This window comes from Ursus arctos, unplaced genomic scaffold (assembly GCF_023065955.2).
Source record: "Ursus arctos isolate Adak ecotype North America unplaced genomic scaffold, UrsArc2.0 scaffold_14, whole genome shotgun sequence".
Lineage (NCBI taxonomy): Eukaryota > Metazoa > Chordata > Mammalia > Carnivora > Ursidae > Ursus > Ursus arctos.
The window spans coordinates 66,844,361-66,866,895 of NW_026622808.1; the positions used below are offsets into that span (position 1 = coordinate 66,844,361).

Genomic DNA, 22,535 nt, shown 5'->3' on the forward strand with positions numbered 1-22,535 from the left:
AAAATCTTGAAAGAAGCCGGAAGAAAACATCTTACAGAGAGAACAAAGAATTCTAGCTGACTACTCCTCAGGTACATGCAAGAAGAGTGGAGTAAAACGTCTAAAGTATTCAAAGAAAACCCCCATCCACCTAGAATTCTATATCTGGCAAAATTATCCTTCAAAAGTGAAGGAGAAGTAAAAACTTTCTCGGATCAGTAAGCCTACTTCAGAAATGCATCTCATCCTCCTTTTGCTTATGAACAAATTGTGGTCCAGAGCTGTTAAGTGGGTGAACAAGGAAGGGGTGTTTCCAAACTCGCCTTTTTTTTTTTTTTTCCCTTTTGCAAATCAGTTTTTGTAGTAAATGTTAGAAATTGAGCACCTGGGACACTTCATTTTGAGTTTGGAGAAGTTGAGAGAGAAAAGCTGACTTATTTGAGATTGAAGAGCAAGCATCTGAATGCAGCTCTCCTGATTTATTTCCAACTGTAATTCTGTTGTCTGACTGAGTTTGAGCCTGTTTAAGAATATTTTCCCTTGCGGGGTGGGGGTGGGGAGAGGCTAATTTACAGTGTGAAAAGCAAACATTCCAGGAGGGTGTTCTAAAGCGAAGAGATACAAGCCGGATCCCCGCCCCAAACCCTAAGCCAACTCTAGCCAGGACTACAAGTTCCAAGCTGCTCCGCGGCGTGTGCGCGCTGCCCGCCGGGAGGCGTCTCCGGTGCGTCTGCGCGGGAAGTGGAAACCAGCGAGGAGGCGAAGCTGTGTGAGGTCCGCGGGGCCGGTAGCGTATGCTGCCTTGGGTGTCTCCTCGCTGCGAAGCCCGCGGCCCGACCCCTCCGCCGCCATGCCCATGAAGGGCTGCTTCCCGATCCGCCGCACCCTCCAGTACTTGGGCCAGGGGGACGTGGTGTTTAAGGACTCAGTGAAGGTCATGACGGTGAACTACAACACGCACGGGGAGCTGGGCGAGGGCGCCAGGTCAGTCGGAGCCCTTCGAGGCCGCCCCCAGGCCGCGCGGACGTACCCTGCTCACTGTAATGACGCGCTAGTGACTCGGAGACCTGGAGCGGCTCTGGGTGCCACTTAATCCCGAGGCTGGCCTCCTGAGCTGGGTGCCGTTGGTCCCATTTTACAGACGAGGAGACTGAGGAGCAAGCAGCTTGCTCCAGGTTCCACAGCGAGAAGAGGACAGCAGGGCCACGCGTGCCAGCTGCAGTCGGGACTGAGGTCGGGGAGGGACGACAAGGGCCCCTACTCCCCACCCTGCCTCCCCGGTGGAGGACTAGGCTAACCCGGGGAGGCCGGAGCCTCCTTAACGCCTGTGCCTGGCAGGCGAGCGGTGCGGAGCAGCGGCGCACGTTCTGCTCCGAATGGAGCCGGGCCCAGAGGCCACAGACCCTGTTTAGGTCCCAGCTCTAACAGCTCGGTTTTGGGCGAGTTGCGCCTTCTCCTTGTCCCAGACTGGCAGGACACCTATGTCCAGAGCCGCTGTGGGGATGTACTGAAAGAAGTAACAGCTGCTAGCACTTACTGAGCCCTTCTGTGCGCAGCGTGGTTCTGAATGTTAGCCACGCATCGTCTCCTGTGATGTTTACGGAAGCCCCGTGGTTATCCCTGTTCTAGGGATGCAGAAACGCACAGAGATGTTAGGGAACTTGCTTGCCCACGCTGCCACGCTGGCTAGTGAGTGGTTGTGGGCCGTAGCTGCGAGCGGGCTTCTCGCCACCCTCATATTTGATTATGTCAGCTGTGTAGCCCCAGGCTCCATACCCCCCCCCCCCGCCTTTAAACTCCTTGAGGTGATTTTTCAGGCTGGAGCAGAGTGAGAACTCCTTAAATGGAAGCTTAGAAAAGAAATGTTTGACTTGAACCTTGAGGCAGTAGCGGTGCTTCGGGCTTTTTAGGTATTAAGTATAAATTTACTGAGTGCCTACTGAATGCTTGGCCCCATGCTGTGAGCTGGGAATTCAACAGTGCCCAAGAGGACAGTCTTGTCCTTCGGAAGCTTCGGGACTGGGTGTATGGGGTGGATCAAAATGGGACAGGGGAAGTGCTCCCAGTAGGGTATGGCCCCCCCATGGTGAGGGGCCTTTGCTGCACAGTTGTTCAGGATAGCCGGAAGCTACCTCCTAGCCATTTGTTGTCCACAGGTGAAGCCAAAAACTTGTACCTGCTTGCATGGGATCAGGTGGGCTGATGGCTTCCGGAATACCTGGTTCTAGGGGTGAACGGGCACCCAGATACTCCTTCGTGACTCACTGTGCATCCCATCCATCCATGCTAGGAGTCAGCAGGGGTGGGGCAGTACCAGGAAGGAGGGCAGCAGTCTGCAGGGGCCCCTCAGATTGGGAAAATGTGCCCTGTCACAAAGGGCCGTGCACTGCTTGGCTGCGGCTTAGCCATGTGGGCCCCATGGAGAGTTTCTGACTTGTCAGGAAGCCAGAAATGCAGATTTTTATAGAAATCTCTGGTTTTTTAAATGATCAGTCTATCAGAATAGGCCTTCAGGCCTTATACTTGCAGTTCAAGTATTTTAAATCTTTTCTTTTTAATTTAAAGATTTTATTTATTTATTTGACAGAGAGAGACAGCCAGCCAGAGAGGGAACACAAGCAGGGGGAGTGGGAGAGGAAGCAGGCTCCCAGCGGAGGAGCCCGACGTGGGGCTCGATCCCGGAACGTTGGGATCACGCCCTGAGCCGAAGGCAGCCGCTTAAGACTGCGCCACCCAGGCGCCCCGTGCAGTTCAAGTATTTTAATACTTGGCTCATTTGGTTAAACGTCTGACTCTTGTTTACAAACATTTTTCTTTTGGTTTGGCAAATGTTGATTTTGTTTCTGGTAAATTTGGCCATATAAAAGTTTTAAGGTGGTCCTATTTATCTGTGTTTTAAACCTAAGTTTAAAGGACTCCCTCTTAGATTGCGAACATATTTTCCATGTTTGCTTTCATTTATTTTTAAATTATGGTACAATTTACATGAAGTATACAGCTTGATGAGCTTCTGCTTAGCAATGAATATACGCGTCTAACCAGCACCCAAGATCTGGGACATTTCATAATTTTATGTTTACATTTATTCTTCTGCTCAGTGAGTTTTAGGTTAGTGTGCGGTGTAAGGTAGGGATGCAGATGTCTTCCCTCAAATAACAAGCCACAAGTCCTGACACCCACTGTTCAGAGAATATACTGATACATTCCTGCTTTTCTCAGCCTTTTTGTGGGGCAGGGTCTCCTGAGAATTGGATGAAAGTTCTGGACTGTCTCCCTCAAAAAATACACAGGTGCACAGCGTTTCAAGTTAACTCCGTTTCACAGGTTTCATTTCCTCCCTTTTGCAGGAAGTTTGTGTTTTTCAACATACCTCAGATCCAGTACAGGAACCCTTGGGTGCAGATCATGATGTTTAAGAACATGACGCCGTCCCCCTTCCTGCGGTTCTATCTGGGTGAGTGGGGCCGCTGCCGAGGCCGGGAGGGTCTTTCCTCCCACCCCTTTCTCCCACCAGAGCGCTTGGGGGATTTGAGATACGAGCTCTTGTAAATGTCCCTTCCGTCATGGGCTTTGGACCTTGGCACACAGTGGCCACTGAGGTCTGGACTCTTCCCCTGTTTCTCCAGCCTCATCTCCTATAGCCCCCATGTCTTTCTACGTGCCTCACAGCGAACGGCTGGTTTTTCCAAATTCCCTTGCCACACTCGCCTTTGCTCGTGTCGGTCCCTCTGCCAGAAAATGCCTTGCTGTTTTGCTTATTGATTTAGTTTTAGAATCTTTCTGAGACTCCACTTGGGCACCACTTCTTCCAGGAAGCTCTTCCTGCACCCTTATGTCGTCCTTCCCTCTGTCTCCCAGCTGTGTGCTCAGCGCTGGCCATGTCCTCCTGAGCGGGTCGTGGGTCTGTGTGTGTCCTCTCCAGACCGCACGCTTACACGATGCTCTCCTTTCCCACGAGGCACAGAGGGAGTGTTCGGTTCTACTGGGTTCAGTGCCTGGAAGTCAGACCGGATGCTTGGCCCGCTCTCTACTCAGTCAGACCCTGAGCGAGTTCTGTTCCCATTGCTTTGTTTCTCAGGCGAATGTCCAGCATCTGCCTCATGTGGTTACGAGACCCAACTGAAGTGTGCTTTGGGAAGTGCTTCAGGAAGCAGAATGATGCTGTTCTTAAATTTATTCAGCAAATACGGACGGAGTGGCCGCTGGGCCCCGGCACGTGCCTGGGGTGTCAGGGAGCCGCAGAGACAGAGGTCTCTGCCCTTGTAGAGACGATACCCTATTAGGAGCAGACAGAAAGGACAAGGAGCTTACCCGGACAGCCAGGGCGTAAGTGCCGTGACAGAGAACTAGGGCGAGGTCAGGTGAAGAGAATGGTGGTGTGGTAGCGGTTTTGTGTATGTATTTTGTGTTTGCGTTTTAAAAAATTAATTTCATTGAGATACAACTTACCTGTAATAAGACACACGGGTCTTCTGTGCATAAGTTGATGAGTTCTGACAATTGTTGCGTAGCTGTGTTCCCACTCTCCAAGAGATGACACGGAGCATCTCTGTGACTCCAGAAAGTCCCTGCGCGTGGCTTTCCAGGGACGTCCCCCTTCCTCCAGAGGCAGCCCCCGTTCGGACTTTTCCATAGACCAGTGTTGTTCCCGAAGGTCCTGTGAGTGTTTCGCGGTGCGTACTCTGCCGCGTCGGGCTCGCCCTCATCATGCTGAGATCGTCTGTCACGAGTTGTCAGTAGCTGATTCATTTTCAGTGTCAAGTGGTGACCCACCGCAGGAATATACCAGTTTATTTGTCCATCCCCCGTATGACATGGGGGTTTTTGTTGAATGCCGAGACAGAGTTAGATTTATTGGCGATGAGGGGAGGGAGAGGGCAGGGAAAGCCTTCGATGGCAGAGCAGGTCGGACATCTCTGGAAGGAGAGGAAGAGGAGGGGGGTCTGGCGGGAGGCGGCTCAGAGGGTGGCGCAGGCCTGAGCAGGTCGGGGCCACCCAGCAGGAAGTCCCCGCCCGCGCTGGGCCGGAGGGGCCAGGTCCCCGAGAGCCGGGCTGTGGGCCGGCTGCTCCTCCCGGGAGGCCCCGTGGCTGTCGAGGGCCGTTTCTAGTTTCCGGCTCCTCGGAGACGGCACGCCTCTGCACCTTCCCGCGCAGGCTGGCCTGTGGACGTCGGCGCTCTGTTCCCTAGGCAGGGCCTCGGGGTGGGGTTGCCGGGCCCCAGGATCCGTCTGTAACGTTCTTAGTGCTGAACTGCTTTCTCGGACGAGTGTGGGTCTCAGCCCGCCGTCAGCAGGGCGCGGGAGCCCGGTGGCTTCCCATCCTCACGTCCCGTTACCTGTGTCCCCTGTGGCTGCCGGAACAAGTCGCCGCAGACTTGGCGGCCTGCGGCAACACACACGTCCGCAGAAGGCCAACACGGACAACAGTCGGCGTGTCGGCAGAGCCTTCCTTTTTGGAGGCTAGGGGCAAATTCTTTTACATGGCTTTTCCAGCTCCTAGAGGCCACCCCCATTCTTTGGCTTGTGGCCCCTTCCTCCACCTTCAAGGACGGCAACGAGTCCTGCCTGGCCGTTCTTCCGTAGTCACGCGCCTGCATAGGTTCTCCAATTTTAAGGGCCGTGTGATTCATTTAGGCCATGATCCCGGAGAATGATCTGGGCGAATGGGCCCACCTTGAGGCCTTAACTTGACTCATGTCTGCACAGCCCCTTTTGCCACATAAAGTGACCTCTTCACACACTCTGGGGGAGTAAGACAGGGAAATGTTTTGGGGTCATTGTTTTTACCATGTTAAATTTTTTTTTTTTTTTAAGTGAGCGCGGGGTGGGGGACAGACGGAGGGAGAGGGAGAGAGAGAATCTTAAGCAGGCTCCATGCCCAGCGCAGAGCCTGACAAGGGGCTCGATCTCATGACCCCGAGATCATGACCTGAGCCGAGACCAAGAGTTGGACGCTTAACTGACTGAGCCACCCAGGCGCCCCATAAATATTTTAAATTTTAGTTTTTCAGGGTTCGTCAGAGTTTTAATTTGCATTTTCCCATATCTTTTCATGTGCTTATTGGTCGTTCATAGATTTCTTTCATGAAGAGTCTATTTGAATCTTTTGTCCATTAAACAAAACCCGGGCTCTTTGTTTTCTCACTGAATTCTCTCTCTTCTGGATGCAGTTGTTCGGTCAGGTCGGTGCACTCTGACTCTTCTCTCAGCCTTCGGCTTGCTGTTCGTAATGGGGTCTTCGGGAGAGCACGAGTTTCATCTGGAAGAACTCCAGCTCGTCAGTTGTTTTCTTTCATGGCTCGTGCTTTCTGTGTCCAGGAGTCTCCGTCTACTCCAGGGTGGTGACGATTTTGTCCTGTTTCCTTAGGAAGCGTTATAGTTCTAGGTTTCGTATTTGGGTCTCTGCTACAGGCTGAGTTCTTTGTGTATCAAGTGTGCCAGGGACTGAGGCTCGTTTTTCGTTTTAGGCTTGGGACACTCAGGTGTCCTAGCACCACGTGGTGAACGACCCGTCCTTTCCCTAATTTAGTTTCCTTGGCATTTTCATCAAAACTCAGTTGACTGAATGGATAAGCAAAACTTGATGTATCTCCATTCACTGGAATATTACTCAGCCATGAAGAGGCACAAAGTACTGACATGCTACAAGCCAGGTGCAACTTGAAAACATAAGCCAAGTGAGAGAGGCAGACACAGAAGGCCACAGATGATATAATTCCGTTTATAGATAAAATGTCTGGAACGGGCACATCCATAGGGACAGAAAGTGGTTGTCAGGGGCTGGGGTGGTGTGAATAGGAAGGGACGGCTTAATGGGTGCAGGGTTTCTATTTGGGGTGATGAGAAAGTTCTGGAACTAGATAATGGTGGTAGCTGCACAACATTGAAAGGAATAAAAACCACAGAATTACACACTTTAAAATGGTTAAAATGGTTAATTTTTGTTATGTGTATTTTACCACACAAAAATATCACTTGACTTTATATTTCTGACTTCATCCTCTCACTGTGTGTCTGTCCTTAGGCTCATACCACACTGTCCGGGTTTGTGGCTTTATCGTAAGCCTTTAAGATCAGGTAGTTTTTATATCTAACTTTGTTCTTTTTTTTTTTCCTTTTTTCCAAAATTACTTTGGCTATTATATGTTCTTTATATTAACTTTTTAACAAAGATCCGTTTATTTATTAGAGTGCGTGCGAGTGGGTGGGAGGGGCAGAGGGAGAGAGAGAGAATCCCAAGAAGACTCCGCTCTGAGCATGGAGCCCAGTGCAGGGCTCGATCTCATCACCCTGAGATCATGACCTGAGGTAAAATCAAGAATCGGACGCTTAACTGACTGAGGCAACCAGGCGTCCTGCATTTATATATGAACTTTAAAACCTGCCTGCCAGTTTCTAGAAAAAAGCTTGCTGGGACTTTATTTTTTTATTTTTAGTAGGCTCTATGCCCAGTATGGGGTTTGAACTCATGACCCTGCAGTCGAGGGTCACCTGCTCTACTGACTGAGCCAGCCAGGCGCCCCACTTGCTGGGATTTTGATTGGAGTTACATTATAGATCATTTTGAGGAGAAATAGACATTTTAACAATGTTGAGTATGTTTTGTGACTACTGTGAAAAGTATTTAAAGAACAATACATTTTCCAGTTGTTTGGTTACAACTTTATAGAAGCCCAGTCGATTTTTGTCTTGCAGCCTTGCTAATGAATTCACTTATTTCTAGTAGGTTTTCTTTTTCCCTTTTTTTTTTTTTTTTTTAAAGATTTTATTTATTTGACAGAGAATGAGAGCACAAGTAGGGGGAGTGGTAGGCAGAGGGAGAAGCAGGGAGAAGGGAGCCCGATGCTGGACTTGATCCCAGGACCCTGGGATCATGACCTGAGCTGAAGGCAGCTGCTTAACCGACTGAGCCCCCCAGGTGCCCCTAGTAGGTTTTATTTTCTAAGTTCCTTAGGATTTTCAACATACACGATCATTCCATCTGCAAATACAGTTTTACTTCCTTTCCAATCTTTTTCTTTCCTTTTTCTGTGTCTTCACTGGCTAAAGTGGCTGTAATAGTTTGCATTTCCACCAGCCATGTGGGGCAATTCCAGTCCCTCTGTATTCTCACTGACACTTGCGTTACCCATTTAAAAAATTCTGAGCCACTCCAGCATCTCCCTGTGGTTTTAATTTGCATTTTCTTAATGACTAATGATGGATGAAGGTTATCTTTTTATGTGCATATTATTAACTTTTGTTACTAATTTCTGTTGTCAAATGTTTATTTTGTATTTTTAGTTCGATAGTCAGTTGAGAGAATTCTTTATATAGTCGGGATACAAGTCCTTTATCAGGTGTATGTGTTATGAATAGTTTCTCCCAGTCTGTGGCTTTTAGTATTTTTTTTTTAAGTTTGTTTATTTATTTATTTTTTAAAAGATTTTATTTATTTATTTGACAGAGAGAGACAGCCAGAGAGAGAGAGAACACAAGCAGGGGGAGTGGGAGAGGAAGAAGCAGGCTCCCAGCGGAGGAGCCCGATGTGGGGCTCGATCCCACAACGCCGGGATCACGCCCTGAGCCGAAGGCAGACGCTTAACCGCTGTGCCACCCAGGCGCCCCTTAAGTTTGTTTATTTTTAAGTCATCTCTTCACCCAGTGTGGGGCCCAAACTCATCACTCTGAGATCCAGAGCCGCACATTCCACCGACTGAGCCAGCCAGGCGCCCCAGCTTTTAGTATCTTTTGAAACACAAGTTTTGAACTTTGATGAATTTTAATTTATCAGATTACTTCCTTAATGGACCATGTTTTTGATGTCGCGCCTAAAAGTCTTTGCCTAGAAGGCTATGAAGACTTCCTATGTTCTCTTCTAAAAGTTCTGTAGAAGTTTTAACTCATACATTTAGGTTGCTGATCCATTTTCAGGTTTTTTTCTTTCTTTTTTTCTTTAATGCTGTGAAGTGAAGGTATAAATTAATTTATTCCCTTGTTGAATTGTGTTGGCGTCTTTGCTGACAGTTGGCCAAAAATATGAGTTTACTTCTGCACTCGGTTTTGTTCCATTGCTCGGTAGTATGTTCTTATGCTAATGCCACACTGTCTTGGTTACTGTAGCTGATGGTAAATTTGAAACTGGAACATGAACATCCTCTCATTTTCTTGTTTTTCAAAATTGTTTTGGCTGCTTTGGGTCCTTTGCGTGAATCTGAGGCTCGACTTGTCAGTTTCTACAAAAACATCTGCTAGGATTTTGATGGACATTGCAATGAATCCATGACCTAGTTTGGGGAGAATTGCTATTTTAATGATATTGACTATTCTATCCATGAACATGGAAATGGAGAATTGCTTTCCATTTAAAATAGTGTGCTTTAGGGGGCACGTGGGTGGCTCAGTCGGTTAAGGGTCTTGCCTTCAGCTCAGGTCATGGTCTCGGAGTCCTGGGCTCCAGCCCAGTGGTGGGGTGGGAGAGATCCCTGCTCAGCAGGGAGTCTGCTTCTCCCTCTCCCTCTGCCCCTCCCTGCTTGTGCTCTCTCTCTGTCTGTTTCCCTTTCTGTCAAATAAATAAAAGTTAGTAACTGGTATGCTTTTGCACATACCTCAGATTTGCTCATGTTGAAAGAAATATGGAAAAAGAAGAGTAGCATTACGGGTTATGTAACAGCCATACTTATCTTACTGTTAAAGTGCTTCACCACTAAAAGCAGACCCGTCGCCGCGGCGACTTGAGGCTGAGGAGCGTGCTGCCCGGTCCTTAGCACTTTGTCCCCTTTGCTTCCCATTTCCAGACTCCGGGGAGCAGGTCCTTGTGGATGTGGAGACCAAGAGCAATAAGGAGATCATGGAGCACATCAAGAAAATCTTGGGGAAGAGCAAGTGAGTTGCTGGGGTTGATCTGGAGGGGAGCAAATGTCTCAGCATGGAGTGAGGGAGGAAAAGGGGCGTCAGGAGGGCGCACACCAGCCAGGGCGCGGGCTGCAGAGGCCGTTCCTTCGGGCTTTGCCGCTGCCTGGATCTCCAGCCCTGTGGCTGTAAGTCACCGAGCCTATGTGGGCTCCCCCTCCCTCCGCTGTGAGGTGGGGTCAGAGACCCCCCCCCCCACCTCTTCGGCTCCACGGGAAGCTGAGGTGCTGTGGAAACACTTGCCTGGGCCGTCGCAGCCACCTGTCCTTGAGAATCTCTCCTTGGAGCTGTGGGTGTCTAACCCCCGGATGTGTGCGCATCCGCCCTTTCTCTTTACATGCATGGAAAGAGGAAAGGGAGGGAAGCCAAGAAAGCACGTCTCGGAGGACGCACACAGAGGCCTTTGCAGACCCCTTCCTCCTGACCTCGTGCTGACTCAGAGCTGGGGCTGCTTCTAGGCCGGAGGGAGGCTGACCACTCTGTGTGGGCCTGGGCCTGTGGCCAGTGTGCTTCCCGGGTGGCCTGTGGGGGAGGGGTGACAGACTTCGGGGTCGAGAGGCACGGGAGAGCCAGGTCTCCCGGGCCGGCCGCTGGTGGGACGCACTTGGCCAACAAGTCCCACGCTGTCTCGAGGCTCAGAGCGCTGTTCCCACACCTCGTTGCTGTCTGTGCTCTTTGGCAGGGAAACCCTGGAGGAGGAGGAGCAGGAGAAAAAAGCGCTTTTTCACCCAGCCCACTTTGGGCCCCGAAAGTACTGCCTGCGGGAGTGTATCTGCGAGGTGGAAGGGCAGGTCCCCTGCCCGGGCCTGGTACCGTTACCCAAGGAGCTGACAGGGAAGTACAAAGCAATGCTGAAAGCCAGCACCCAGGACTGAGGCCCCAGGCCATACCCAGGGAAGCCCCTGGTTCTGTCCCTGCAGAGACTCTGAAAAATCTCTTTGCCGTAAGAGGGTCCCCTTCACACACTTGTGTGAAAGGACATGGGAGGGTCAGGGGAGTTAGCTCCACGCTCTCAGGTTAATAAAATGCTTCCTGGTCTCCAGCATGGTGTGTGTGTGGTCCCCTGGGCACAGGAGAGAGGCCTGCGTGGGGACAGGGAAGGTCGAAGGCCACAGCTGCTGACATCCCTGTGTTGGTCCTGCCACCCTTTCCTGGTCTCTCTTGGCTTCGATTCTTCTTCCGGGCCCTGCCCTGGAGAGTTAGGAGCTGCTGGGGTGGGATCTGGTAGCATCTAGCTGGAGCTAGGTGGTTGGCAGCGTGGAAGTCCCCTCTGCTCAGGCTCTTCGGGCTCTTTCAGAAATCCCAGGGCAAGCCTTGCGTAAGCGCTCACCTTTTAAACTGAAGCCAACCCGCTTTCCTCCGGAGAGGCCTGGCTGCAGGCGTGCCAGCGGTGCACGGGGCCCCGTGATGGGCACAGACCAGCCACCCTCCGGCATGTGCCCTGGCGAGGCGGCCTCTGGCAGCGCCTCTCCCCGGCGCTAGGGCTCGTTCACAGATAGGTTTGCAGACCACGAGGCAGGACAGGGGAGGGGCTGGCTGGCTGAGACTCTGGGGCCCTGCTCTGAGGGCTGGTGTTGGAGGCTGCCCTTCCGTCTGCCCTCTTGCTCATTCAGGCCTTACTTTGTAAGGTTTGGAAGAGAGGGTGAGGGCTTACCGAGGGTCCACCTAGTTCTTTCCTCACAGGACACGGGTACTGTGGTCACTGAGTGATGCCGGTTTCAGCCCTCAAGGGCCTCCTTAAGGTTTAGCTGGTCAGAAGTGAAGGACCAGCTGGCCCGAGGAGCGGTGGAGGCGGACAAGGAGACTCTGCCCTGCGGGAAGCAGCCAGCCAGCGGGGCTGAAAGGAGCAGGGGGAGGTCAGGACATAGACTGCCGTGGGAAAGGATGTGGAACCAGAATGATTCAGGTAAATGTGGGGGTCAGCCCGTTACATTGAGAGGGATTTAGCCTGTTTCACATTTGATGCTCGGGTTGTGGTTTAACTGATATTGCACGAGATCGGTGTTCAGGGGACTGGCTGGTGGGGCTGGGCAGGGTGGTGGCCGCAGGCTCACCAGGGTTGTGTCTAATCGCAGGTCCGCACCACAGGGCACTCTGTCCCCTTTGCCATTCTGGAGGGTGAGTAGAGAAATCTGCCCTCCATTCTAATCCTTGTCTTGTTTCTATAACTGCGCCCAGCCGACCGTGGCCGTGGTCCTCCCGCCAGCTGCGGGGGCTTTTCCGAAAGAGTCTGTTCCCTTTGGTCTGTCTGCACAGCAAGTGAGCCAGCATTAGGGAAGTGCCCCTTCCATCCACAGCCCACAGGGGGCCCAGAAAGGTTGCTGACCTGGAAACAAGATAGTGAGTCCTGTTTAGAGAGACGTGTCTGGTGCCAGTTGGGACAGTGCCGCCCTTTTCTTTAGAGACTTGAAATAAGCACCACTAGGGGGCACAGTTATCTCCTTAAACCTTTGTCTTCCATTTCCTCTTCAGTTTAGTAGTAAAAGATGGCTTTAAAGTTTATGTAAGTGGGAGGAAAAAATCGCTATGAGAAGCTGGTATCTGTTTCTTTCTTTGCACGAACGATGTTCATATGGTTTTAGACGTTGTTCTTCTGAAGTGACTGATTTTCATTTTGAGTACGACCTGGCAGGGCCATTTAAAGCTATCTGGCTGCCAGTGGAATCTGACTTTGGACCTCGGAATCCTCGTAAAATGAGAGGCCACATGACACACTGAGCAAGTTCTTTCCAACTTCTACAACTAGAAGAACACGCTTTTATTCGGGGTAGTCATTACCCTTACAGGGCGTGTGTGCTGGTTTGAGGCCTGTGTGGTCTGGCAGCCAGGGGTGCTCTGCTCCGGAACCAGCTGCCTGGTTTTTTGACCTCCACCCCGAGGAGCGGCCCCACTGGAAAAGGCCACACCTTGCCCAGTAAAGGTGTTTACAAGTGCAGGGGGCCAGCACGTGGACTCTGACAGCTAGGTCCCCGCTGGCTGAGGCCAAGGTGAGGTGAAAGCCGTAGGGCTCTGACCACAGGGTGCTTCCTCCCCACCTACCCGGGGTGAGACAGCGCGGCGCCTCTGGGCATCAGGCATTACTGCTATTACTATTAGAAGAAATGAGAAGATGCACATTTAGTCTTTAATTCACTTTTTTAATAGTATAAACCTCATTTAGGTAGTAGTATTAAGCCACAACAATAATGCCACATTGAAACAGCATTTAATAAAATGCATAAAGCTAATTCATGCACTGCAATACTCTATATACAAACACAACAATGCAAATTCTTCTTCAAGACTGAAGACATTGATTAGATATAAAATTCAGTTTAAAAAGAACATGCTATTTTTTAAATGCCATCACAGAAACAAAGCTGATTTCAAGCTACAGCTTTCAACAGGTTTTGAACCTGGAATTAAAATGTAATGGCATAAACAGTATTTTCTATATTGTGAAGGGCAGAAGTTACAGAAACGGTCCCAAGAAATCGAACACCCGAATTTTCCTTTAACAGATGTCTTTTAAAAGGGCTGGTAATGCAGCTACATTTTAACAGGTCCAAACTATAGGTAAAAACTATGGTTTGTACTATGAAAAATGTGCAGCTTTTCAGTTATAAAACTAGTTGAACACTGGTTTACAAGAGAATGGGGAGAACGGAGACTGTAGAGAACTACCCCAGCACTTGAGCTGTGTGCGGCGGCAGCACAGGAGTCCGTGGACGCTCTGGTCGGTAAAATGGTAGTTGAGTATATGGTCCTAAAGACAAGCCATCTGTAACATAAAAGTCTACTGTTCCAAACATTAAGCTTCTCATAGTCTGTCAGCTGATAAATGTTGCCGAACATTTTTTCCCCAATGTTTACAGCATTTTTTTCTATGCCGTACGTATAAATATTGAGACACTGGATTATTGGCTTCTAAACTGAAGGTCTAGTTGGGCCTTAAAAATATCTCAGGCATTCCCCACCCCTAAGATATTTTCTAAGTTCAAAGTTTAATTATTAGATTGCTGTTAAAATACCCTCCCCAAATGAAAATTTTTATTTTGAAGATTCATTTTGAGACTGTCAAGCTTCCTCCTGTATTTTAACTGGAAAGCCACCTTTAATAGTGTGATTGTCACGACAGGCAAGGACAGGGGCAAGGGTCAGATAAGCACTGTTGCATGAGGCCAGTGAAGTAGCAGGAGTTTGTTTGTTTTTGTTTTTTTTACATCCAATAGTGGGGAAGCTGAAGGCTAAATGACCCACCGTCTCACAAAAGGCACTGAGTACTATGGTCTCAATGAAGTGTTTTCAAACATTTCAGTAGCTTATTAAAAAAACAAAACAAAACCCAACAACAAAAAACCAGAAGACCTGTGGATTATGTGAGTTTTTGCAGTTCTCCAGGGACTCCCTTCAGCGGGCCAGCTTGCAGCCCTCGGCCAGGCAGGCCCCGCTTCCCAGGTCTGTAAGCTCTGCTGGACCGGGCCCTGGCTCCTGAGTGCCGTGTCTCAGTTTAAAGTCCAATTAAGGGGGAAAATTAATCAGAAGAGACCTGGACAAGGAAAATTTGGCATCTGCAGCTTTAAGGGCACAAATAGCCATATTAAAATGCCATTTTTATCTGAAAATTTTAAATCAATTTACAGAAAGGATTTATGTCAGTGGATTTTATTCACATGCTAGTTAGAGAAGTAATTTAAAATTTGTAACTTCTATGCTGTTAGTTATATTATTCATGCTTATTTTAAAAGACTACTTGGTTTTTTTCAACTGGCATCAGAGATGGTAATCTCCTGAGTCACAGGGCACTGCCTGCTGTCTGCTAAGTCCAGAGTGAGCCCAGACCTGGGAGGCAGCCCCAGCACACAGACCATTCTGAATTTCTGACCACGAAGCCCATCTCCGGACCACATGGCAGAGCGAGTACCCGGGAAGGCCGACAGCTCCAACAGCTAAGTTCCTTCCATCAGGCCGCGAACAGGCATGCGGCAGCCAGGTGAAAGATCCCCACCTAGTTTCTGACATTAGGATAAACTGTCTTCTAGCTTTCTGGCCGCTATCTGAATCCAGAGAATATACAATATACAGAAACGTCCTCCTGTCAGGACCTTTTCTGTCTGGAACTTTCCCTGGTATAGGGTGGAGATTCTGCCTGTATGGGCTTTCCCAGCCAGGCTCACCCAAAGGAAAATGGAGTTAAAATATCAGCAAATGCATCCTGCTGAGGGACCTTGGAACACCCACATCAATTTACTTTAGCAACTCTATCATAGACTCTCTTTAAAACATAAGGGAACTCTGGATACATGGCTACATGTCTGTATACATAATATACATCTATGTACACGTACGCACACTATATACACTGTACATATATAGAAGATATAAACACATGTACATTCAGTCAGTCATACAAGCCTATAAATCTGTACACGCACGATGCCGCTGAAGGGACCCCAGGGCTGGACATGCGCAGGTGTGCGCCGGCAGGAGGCACACGTGAGGATGTCCAGAACCCTGTGTACAAAAGACCCAAACCCAGTCTATCTCGATTAGGGCTTGGCTTTACAAATTTACATCAAAGTTAAGACATTTCAAAGAGCCGTACAATCTCGAGACTGGAAGTGGGACAGAGGAAGCGTGTGGGCATCTGCCCGGCCTGCTCCAACCTTTCCAGGATCTACAGGGCACTACCCCCACCACAGCCGGATAAAAGTGAGCGTCAGAAGATGACTTTTCATGGCCTAGACTCAGAGAGGGGTTGAAATGTCATCTACAGCCTCACTGCACGAGGCCCTTTCCACTGGCAAGTGGGTGACAAGCTTCTGGACTCCGATCTGATCAGGTCTTGGAACCTGGATCCCCAGCCCAGGGCTGTGCGTCAGGCAGAGGGCAGGTTGGGGGCAAGACTGCTCTACTGGAAATTCCCCCAGAGGATCAGGGAGGTGGTTTTTCCCCAGAATCCAAGCACTAGATATAGCCCTTCCGATTCTTAGCTCCCTGCCGCGGCTATCCCCAACACAAGCAAAACCGCCGAGCAAGTCTGTACTACGTCTGTACTACGGCTGCAGCCACGTCCTCCAGCGAGCGCGTGGCCCCTGCATCAGGGAGCCGAGAGTAGGCGCGTCCATCGCTCTCACCATGGCTGGTGGCGACTGCCTCAGAACAGAGTTCACATTTAATACTGACAAGCTAGAAAACAGTCCCTCTTGAGGGCATTTAGATAACATCTTACAACAAGTGACTACACCTGAAATTAAATATAAAACCCAAACAACAAAGAACCCCAACCACAGCCTCATGGCAGAAGTCAGATAATAAATAATGGTAGCCCCCCAACAGACACACATACAAATCTCAAAGGGTGAAATAACCTGGAAAGTATCATTTGCTTGCGTAATTTGGACTTTTTCTAGGTCTCTTCCTGTCCTGTTGTTTTATGATTCTGTGTAATGACCTCCACAATTTCAACACATAACTGCCTAGCATTATCGAGATACCACTGGAAAAGGGCCCATTTCACTAAGAAGTACCGATGTATATTGTCACCTCCTCTCGCCAGTGGACCTCTCCTCACAAGGGAGGAACGGCCAGGCCAGCAGAAGGGACACGTGGGCAGGCTGTGTGGTGAAGAATCTGTTCCTGGCTTATTTCACTCAGACTCAATGGGTAGAGGGCTGGCCTTACTTAACTAAATCTAGACTTTCACAGACTACTAACAAGGGGAAAAAAAAAAAAGCCTTGTGAAAGCTGAACCTCACTATTTGCTTGGGATCCCTTTAAGTTCTTGACTTTGGGCTTCTCTTAACCAATCTGACAAGATGGGACAAATGATTTGGGGCAGCAAGAAGTCAGCTTGTGTGAACATGATCTTTAGGGGAAAGGCTACTTCAAAGTAAGGCCAAGAGGATCTGGGAAACTAACGAGTGTTCAAGGCCCAAAATGGTCCACTGCAATCAGCCACCATCAGCGAAGGGACTCAAGGGGCACGACCAGGTCAGAATCAACAACCCTCTAAGCCAAACTGACTTTTCTCCAGGGCTGTCCTGCCAGGGTGCAGCACTCACTCGCCCAAATGTTTTTCTGCTAGTTATCACCTCTACCCCCAAATCCTCCAGCAGTGGCGTTGTCAGGACCTCAGTCAAGGTCTTGGCTAAGCCATCCCAATATCTGTAGGCAACCTGAGTCTACAAGCCGAATGGACACAGGACTCCCAGGGCCGCCCCCAGGAAGGGAAGTGGGCCTCTTCCCCAACATCGAGAATCAGATCTGGGAGATTTGACGTAGCATGTAATCCCAGAGAACTTCTATGTGACCAACGGACATGTTTACATTAAAAAAATCAGAAGAACAGAAAAGAGGCAACTTGCTGTGTAAGATGCATAAACACGGTTGAAAATACCCTCTGTTAAAAGTCCTTCATGAGCAGAAATGAAACAGACCTGCCCTAACTCCACTCTCTTGGCTAGTTTTTTTCCCCTTAATTTTGAAATTTAAATCACTTCAAAGTTAGAAAACCAAAACTTTAAGCTGGCGAAATTAAATTCCATCATTTTATAACGGGCACCCCTACTGTCTCCAAATTTGGTTCCAAGACATGAACTATAAATAATATACGTAAATCCAAACAGGAATTTAGAAGCTGGAGATACTGTCCCCACTTAATTCCCACCAGTGACTCACAAAGTGCTGCTAACGCTTCAGCAGAGAGCATTCTGTTCTGTCGTTAAGGCAGCGGCTGGCGGGCTGGGCACCTACACAGCACACGAGGCCCGACCTCGATGAGGGCCTGAGCCAGGCCGGGGAGTGCCTGTGGGGCAGGGGAAGGGCACTGGGATCTTTCTGGATACAATCTGATCAAAAGATCTGGGAGATGCAGATTTAACTTGAGCTGTTTTCTTAATCTGGGCTATACAGAAAGGAATGAAGAGTACCTGACCGGGTCTCGGACACGGCACTTTTCCCAAGCAGGAAATGCCCGCTGCTTGCATCCATGGGAATTTATGGGTGCTCCTCTCTAGATAGAACTTCCTTATAACTGCATTCTTTTCTTGTAAACGATGGTTGCTATAACTTAAGAGAAAGAAGATAACTTTGGGAGTTAAGGTTTTTTTTGTTTTTGTTTAAGAGCAGGTAGCTTGCTTCTGCATCCATCAGCTAAAATGCTCCAGGGTTCTCTGCTGGCACACACCTGGGGGGGTCAAAGTGCATGGTGTACCAGTACCATTCAAAGAACTGCCAACAGAAATGCTGAGTCTGGAGACACTTTGGAAAACCCTGATATTTAAGGTCAACAGACAAACCTTCCATTCAGCCGCACCACCACCACCACCCTGGCCAGGCAGCAAAATCCTCACCTCCCCCTCCCTGGCCCCGAATTCCCTCACAGTTCTGAGTGAACTGCAGGAGTACAGCCCTTCTCAAGGGGATGTTTGGAATGGAAACCCCGTGAGAAGGGAACCTTCGTACTCCTGTCTGAACAACGAGCAACCACCCCAGACTGCATCCAGGAATTACTGTCGGGTTCAAAATGCCCACCTTGCACTTTTTGGTCAGAAGGCTCTGTCTGCTGGGAGCGGTGGAGGTGATGTGGGGATGTTTTTAGTTGCTGCAGGAATTGGCAGTTAATGTCTGACTGGTTGTAATCCAATTCTGAGAACCAGTCATCAGAAGAGAGCCCCAGGTTTGGAGGAGCCTGCAGATGCCAGTCACAGACCAGAACCAGAGGTCAGGGAAGCTGACAACTCAACAGCTGAGGAAGTTTCCGGTCTGGGTCCCCACCGACTCTGCCTCCACACTCCCACTTACTGCAGGATACAGATGAGCCGCATTTTCATTCGTTCATAGGAATTTAGTTCAACACCACCAATGTGTGCATACAATTAGGAATGATGCCATCTTTTCTTAAACATAAATGATTGTCTCCTGTACCCTAGTGTGTTTTCACAGAAATTATTAGCATTTCGGCAAAAGACATGTACAGTTTTCCATTTGTCCTGCCCAAGGGCAAGATGTTGCTAACATTACGCATTGATAAGAAGTGCTTAGAAAGTGCTAATATTATTACCCTGGTAATTAGTAGCTATTAATTCCAAGGACATTTTTTTAATATATATACACACATACTGTTCTCTTAGGTTCTTTTAGTTTTAATACTAGTCTCTGACATTATAAAACTCTTTGTTTTTTGCCCTTTGAGAATTTCTAAATACAAATTGGGTTAAAAGATTGTTCCAAAATCTGCTTCATCAAAAGGCATTAAAACATGTCTTATGGCAGGAAAGGATCCTACTAGTCTTTTAGTTGCTACTGTCTGGGATTAACAGATAAGAAGAAACCAGGTAGGAAATGGCTAACATACTGGAAATATTTGCACATACCAAAATACCACTACTTTATTTTCTCTGTGTCTGAGCGGTCCTGGAAGGATCCTTTTGCTTCTCGGCAGGTGGGTGGCGCGCACTATAGGCTGGCCCCGGTGATCTGGCCGTTATATTCTGCTGTCTCCATCTTGAGGATGTAGGGGATTATGCTGTCTATCGACACATTGCCAATGAGACCAGTAAAAAAAAGTTCTTCTGTTATGTTGGAGCTCATCAGCCTGAGTGCCGGCAGGCGAACGAGAATCCGGGCCAATCTGTAAAAGGGAGGGTCCTTAGAGAAAGGGGATTCACTGCCCTTCAGACCTCTCCCTGGACAGGCTCCTGGGACCCTGTCTGCACTGTTTGGAATTAAACCAAACAAACAGACCTATGATCTATACCCCCTGTATTTCAAATTTCAACAGTTCCTCTTGTAGGAATTTACCATGAGGGGAAATAAAAAACCAAAACTCTGTACAAAGACGTCTGTACAATGTTTCCTTCATTTTTAACAATTCTCCCCACCCCGACCAAAAAAGAAAAATTTGGAAATCAATAAAGGATAGGTTAAAATAAAGTATGGTGTGTCTCCATATAAAAGATCACTATATACCCACTAAAAAGTATAAAAAAGATCCCTATCGCTGGTAAGGGAAGAGTCCATGATGCATAGCTAAATAAAAGCAGACGGGGAAGCAGCAAGTACAACTCACTGGTGTAGATTTATTTGTGTGACATGCATACAAAAGTATTCGGAAGGATGTTCACCAAGATGTGAATGGTTTGGGGATTTGGAGTTCTTTTTACTTATTAAAACTTCTTCTGTATTCCTGTATTTCCCTAATTCCCAGTGTTTGTATAGCATTATAATTAAAAATAAAGCAATAAAAGTGTCTTCATTCTGAAAACACCCTGGGTGGGAGGGCACACCGTGACCCTGTCAAAGCGGGTCTGAAGCGTGTGATTGGTGTTCCACGGCCACTGCACAGAGCCACGTGTGCAAGGATGCTCACTGCGGGGCCAGCCTGGTCTGGAAACAACCTAGATTTTCATCAGTGGGAAAGTGTCAAAGAAATTACAGCACTTCCTTAGCCACAAAAGATGAACTATGCTCATTTGAGCATTAAATGAAAAAAGAAGGGTTATAAAACCTTACTTTGTATTTTATGATTCCAAGTACACAAATATAAAAAATTTCTGAAAGGAAATGCATAAAACATTAACAGGTATCTACGAACGGTGATATTTATATGGACATTTTCATTTTACTTTCCAGAATGTTCAGTTTTTTCCTATAGTGAACACTGTTATTTTTAAAAAGAGAATATATATATTATGCAAGTGGCATTCCAGCACCATCCTCCATTTTGTCCAGCCACCATGAGTCCTGCAGGACACACAAAGGAGTAGGGGGACACCAGCACAGACCACGAGAGAATGACAGGCTGAAGGGTCTTGGAAAGTCAGCAAAGGTAAATCAGGGAGGACTTCTTTGGGGCGGGGCGGGGGGGCGCGGGGGAGGCGGGGCAGTGCGAGAGAGAGATCAGCTACGTAAACAGTGGGGAGGAATGCGAGAGTATTTCGGGAGGAGCAAACATTACGAGAAAAGGCATAAAGTGGGAAAAAGTAAAATAATGAATGCAGAAACAGATGTCAACCACCCTAGGGCCTTTTTTGGGGAACTGTCTTTGAGTGAGTTTCTGAGTCCCACGAGAAAGTCTCCCTTCTCTCATTTTTGGTCCCAAATCACATGGCTGGCCATCTCCTCTATCCCTGGGTCCCGGACTGGATTTTTTCAGAAGCACCTACTTTCAAAGGCCAGAGAGTCGCTGTTGACAAGAGAACTCTAGTGTGCTGTGGCTCTGGCAGCAGCCCCCCAGAGGGACATTTCCAGGCCCTTCTGACCATGGGCACTGGGTGGGAGTAGGCCCGCGGCTTCCTCGGGTGACAGCCTGCCTGCACAGCTGGCTGGGTGTATGAACTCTGGGTGTGGGTGCGTTACTGGGCAGTCCTATTCCCTATGTACTGAGGCTGCAATTACTCAAGAGTCATGGTGAGGTTTTCAGCGATTCCAGGAGAAAATGGATCCTGCTCTGGCAAAAGGTGTTTCTGGGTCATGGAGTTGTGTCTAAAGCGGAGGAGGTTCCCTGCCAGCAGGGCCAGCCACAGGCCCCCTCAGTCACACCACAGAAATGGTCTTCCTAGGGCCTGGGGCATATTCATTCCACAGGGCACCTATGGACTGAGGTCTTTGAAGGCGACACAAATTGAGGAAGGTGGGGCCATGTATCCTCCTGGTCAGTTTTGATCAAGTGTCTACTTTGAGGGGACAGGGCAGGGAAGGAAGTATTAGTTCGCCTGATGTGACCTCAGTAATTCATATAGCTTCTTGTGGGTTAGAAGTGGTCGTGATCAAAGAGCTCCTCCGCTCCTTCGCTGGAAAGCCAGCCAGGCCTTCTGCCGTAATTGAGAACAACTCTCCTGTTCAGATTTGCATGAGAAAGGCCTGTGTGTGTGTGTGTGTGTGTGTGTGTGTGTACCTATGTATGTATATACACACATATATTTGCTGCCCAACCATTACAAATAATACAAATTAACTTTTTTGCCCAAATAAAGGGACTAAAAATTTTTATCAGTTTATCTGATGGCAAAATCAGTATTTTCTATAACTCACTCCTTTGCAGAGGTCAGGTTTGGTTTTCGTCAATGAAAACTTTCCTATCAAGTATGCTGGCTCTCCCTCTTCAGCGGATGTGGGCCGAGGCGCAGGGTGCTCCTCCGGGTGAGGGGAGAACTGCCGCTTCATGCACCACATTAGCCCCAGAGGAAATCACAGAGCAATGATCCCAACCCCTCATTACGTTACAGAAGAGCAACCCAAGGTCTCGCTCACAGTTTACCCAGCAACACTGGAATGACCCAGGATTCCAGACCCTCCCACCTAGCACTTTCCACAGTTACCACCCATGAAAGGCAGGAATTAAAGGGGGCTCAAAAGGAGGCTCTACCAGGCTGCCAGGGGTGGGAAGGCTGACAATTTCTATCTGCGACTACGGCTGCAGCTGCGCTCCTTCCTGCCCCACAGCCAGAGCGTGTATCTGTGTGCCTCACCGGTACGTGTCTTCCGAGTAGGTTTTCTGAACATAATCCTGCAATTCCATCTGTGCCTTTTCCTGGAATTTTTCAATCTGGCTTGTGCTGGTCAAACCTGGATGATCTGCAAAGAGAACAGTGCCCCAAATTGCCCTGTGTATTTGGAAAGCCTCACTTGGCAGACTTCTTAGTACTTATTTTTAAACCTCTGACAAATTTCTCAAGTAGAAGA

General features: G+C 48.6%; 2 protein-coding genes across 4 annotated transcripts in view; one reads left to right on the forward strand and one right to left on the reverse strand.

The window, feature by feature from the left end:
• The first annotated feature begins 695 nt into the window (after positions 1–695).
• MRPS25 (mitochondrial ribosomal protein S25) lies at positions 696–10,911 on the forward strand. The gene is made up of 4 exons (XM_026501425.4): positions 696–963; positions 3,327–3,433; positions 9,755–9,842; positions 10,552–10,911. Exons 1-4 carry the CDS (start codon positions 830–832, stop codon positions 10,742–10,744), a joined length of 522 nt encoding a protein of 173 aa, XP_026357210.1. The 5' UTR covers positions 696–829; the 3' UTR covers positions 10,745–10,911.
• A 2,074-nt stretch (positions 10,912–12,985) lies between these two features.
• NR2C2 (nuclear receptor subfamily 2 group C member 2) overlaps positions 12,986–22,535 on the reverse strand; it is a 103,962-nt gene continuing 94,412 nt past the window's right edge. For all 3 annotated transcript variants that reach the window (XM_026501427.4, XM_026501426.4, XM_044385087.3), the window contains 2 exons: positions 22,322–22,427; positions 12,986–19,482 (listed from right to left, as the gene is read on the reverse strand). In XM_026501427.4, the coding sequence (XP_026357212.1) occupies positions 19,308–19,482; positions 22,322–22,427 (281 nt within the window). In that variant the 3' untranslated portion in view covers positions 12,986–19,307. The remainder of the gene's footprint in view (positions 19,483–22,321; positions 22,428–22,535) is intronic.

Coding starts and splice junctions, on each gene's coding strand:
- MRPS25 (XM_026501425.4), top strand. CDS start 830: ATGCCCATGAAGGGCTGCTTCCCGATCCGCCGCACCCTCCAGTACTTG. Junction 964..3,326: donor GAGCTGGGCGAGGGCGCCAG/GTCAGTCGGAGC, acceptor TCCCTTTTGCAG/GAAGTTTGTGTTTTTCAACA. Junction 9,843..10,551: donor AAAATCTTGGGGAAGAGCAA/GTGAGTTGCTGG, acceptor GCTCTTTGGCAG/GGAAACCCTGGAGGAGGAGG.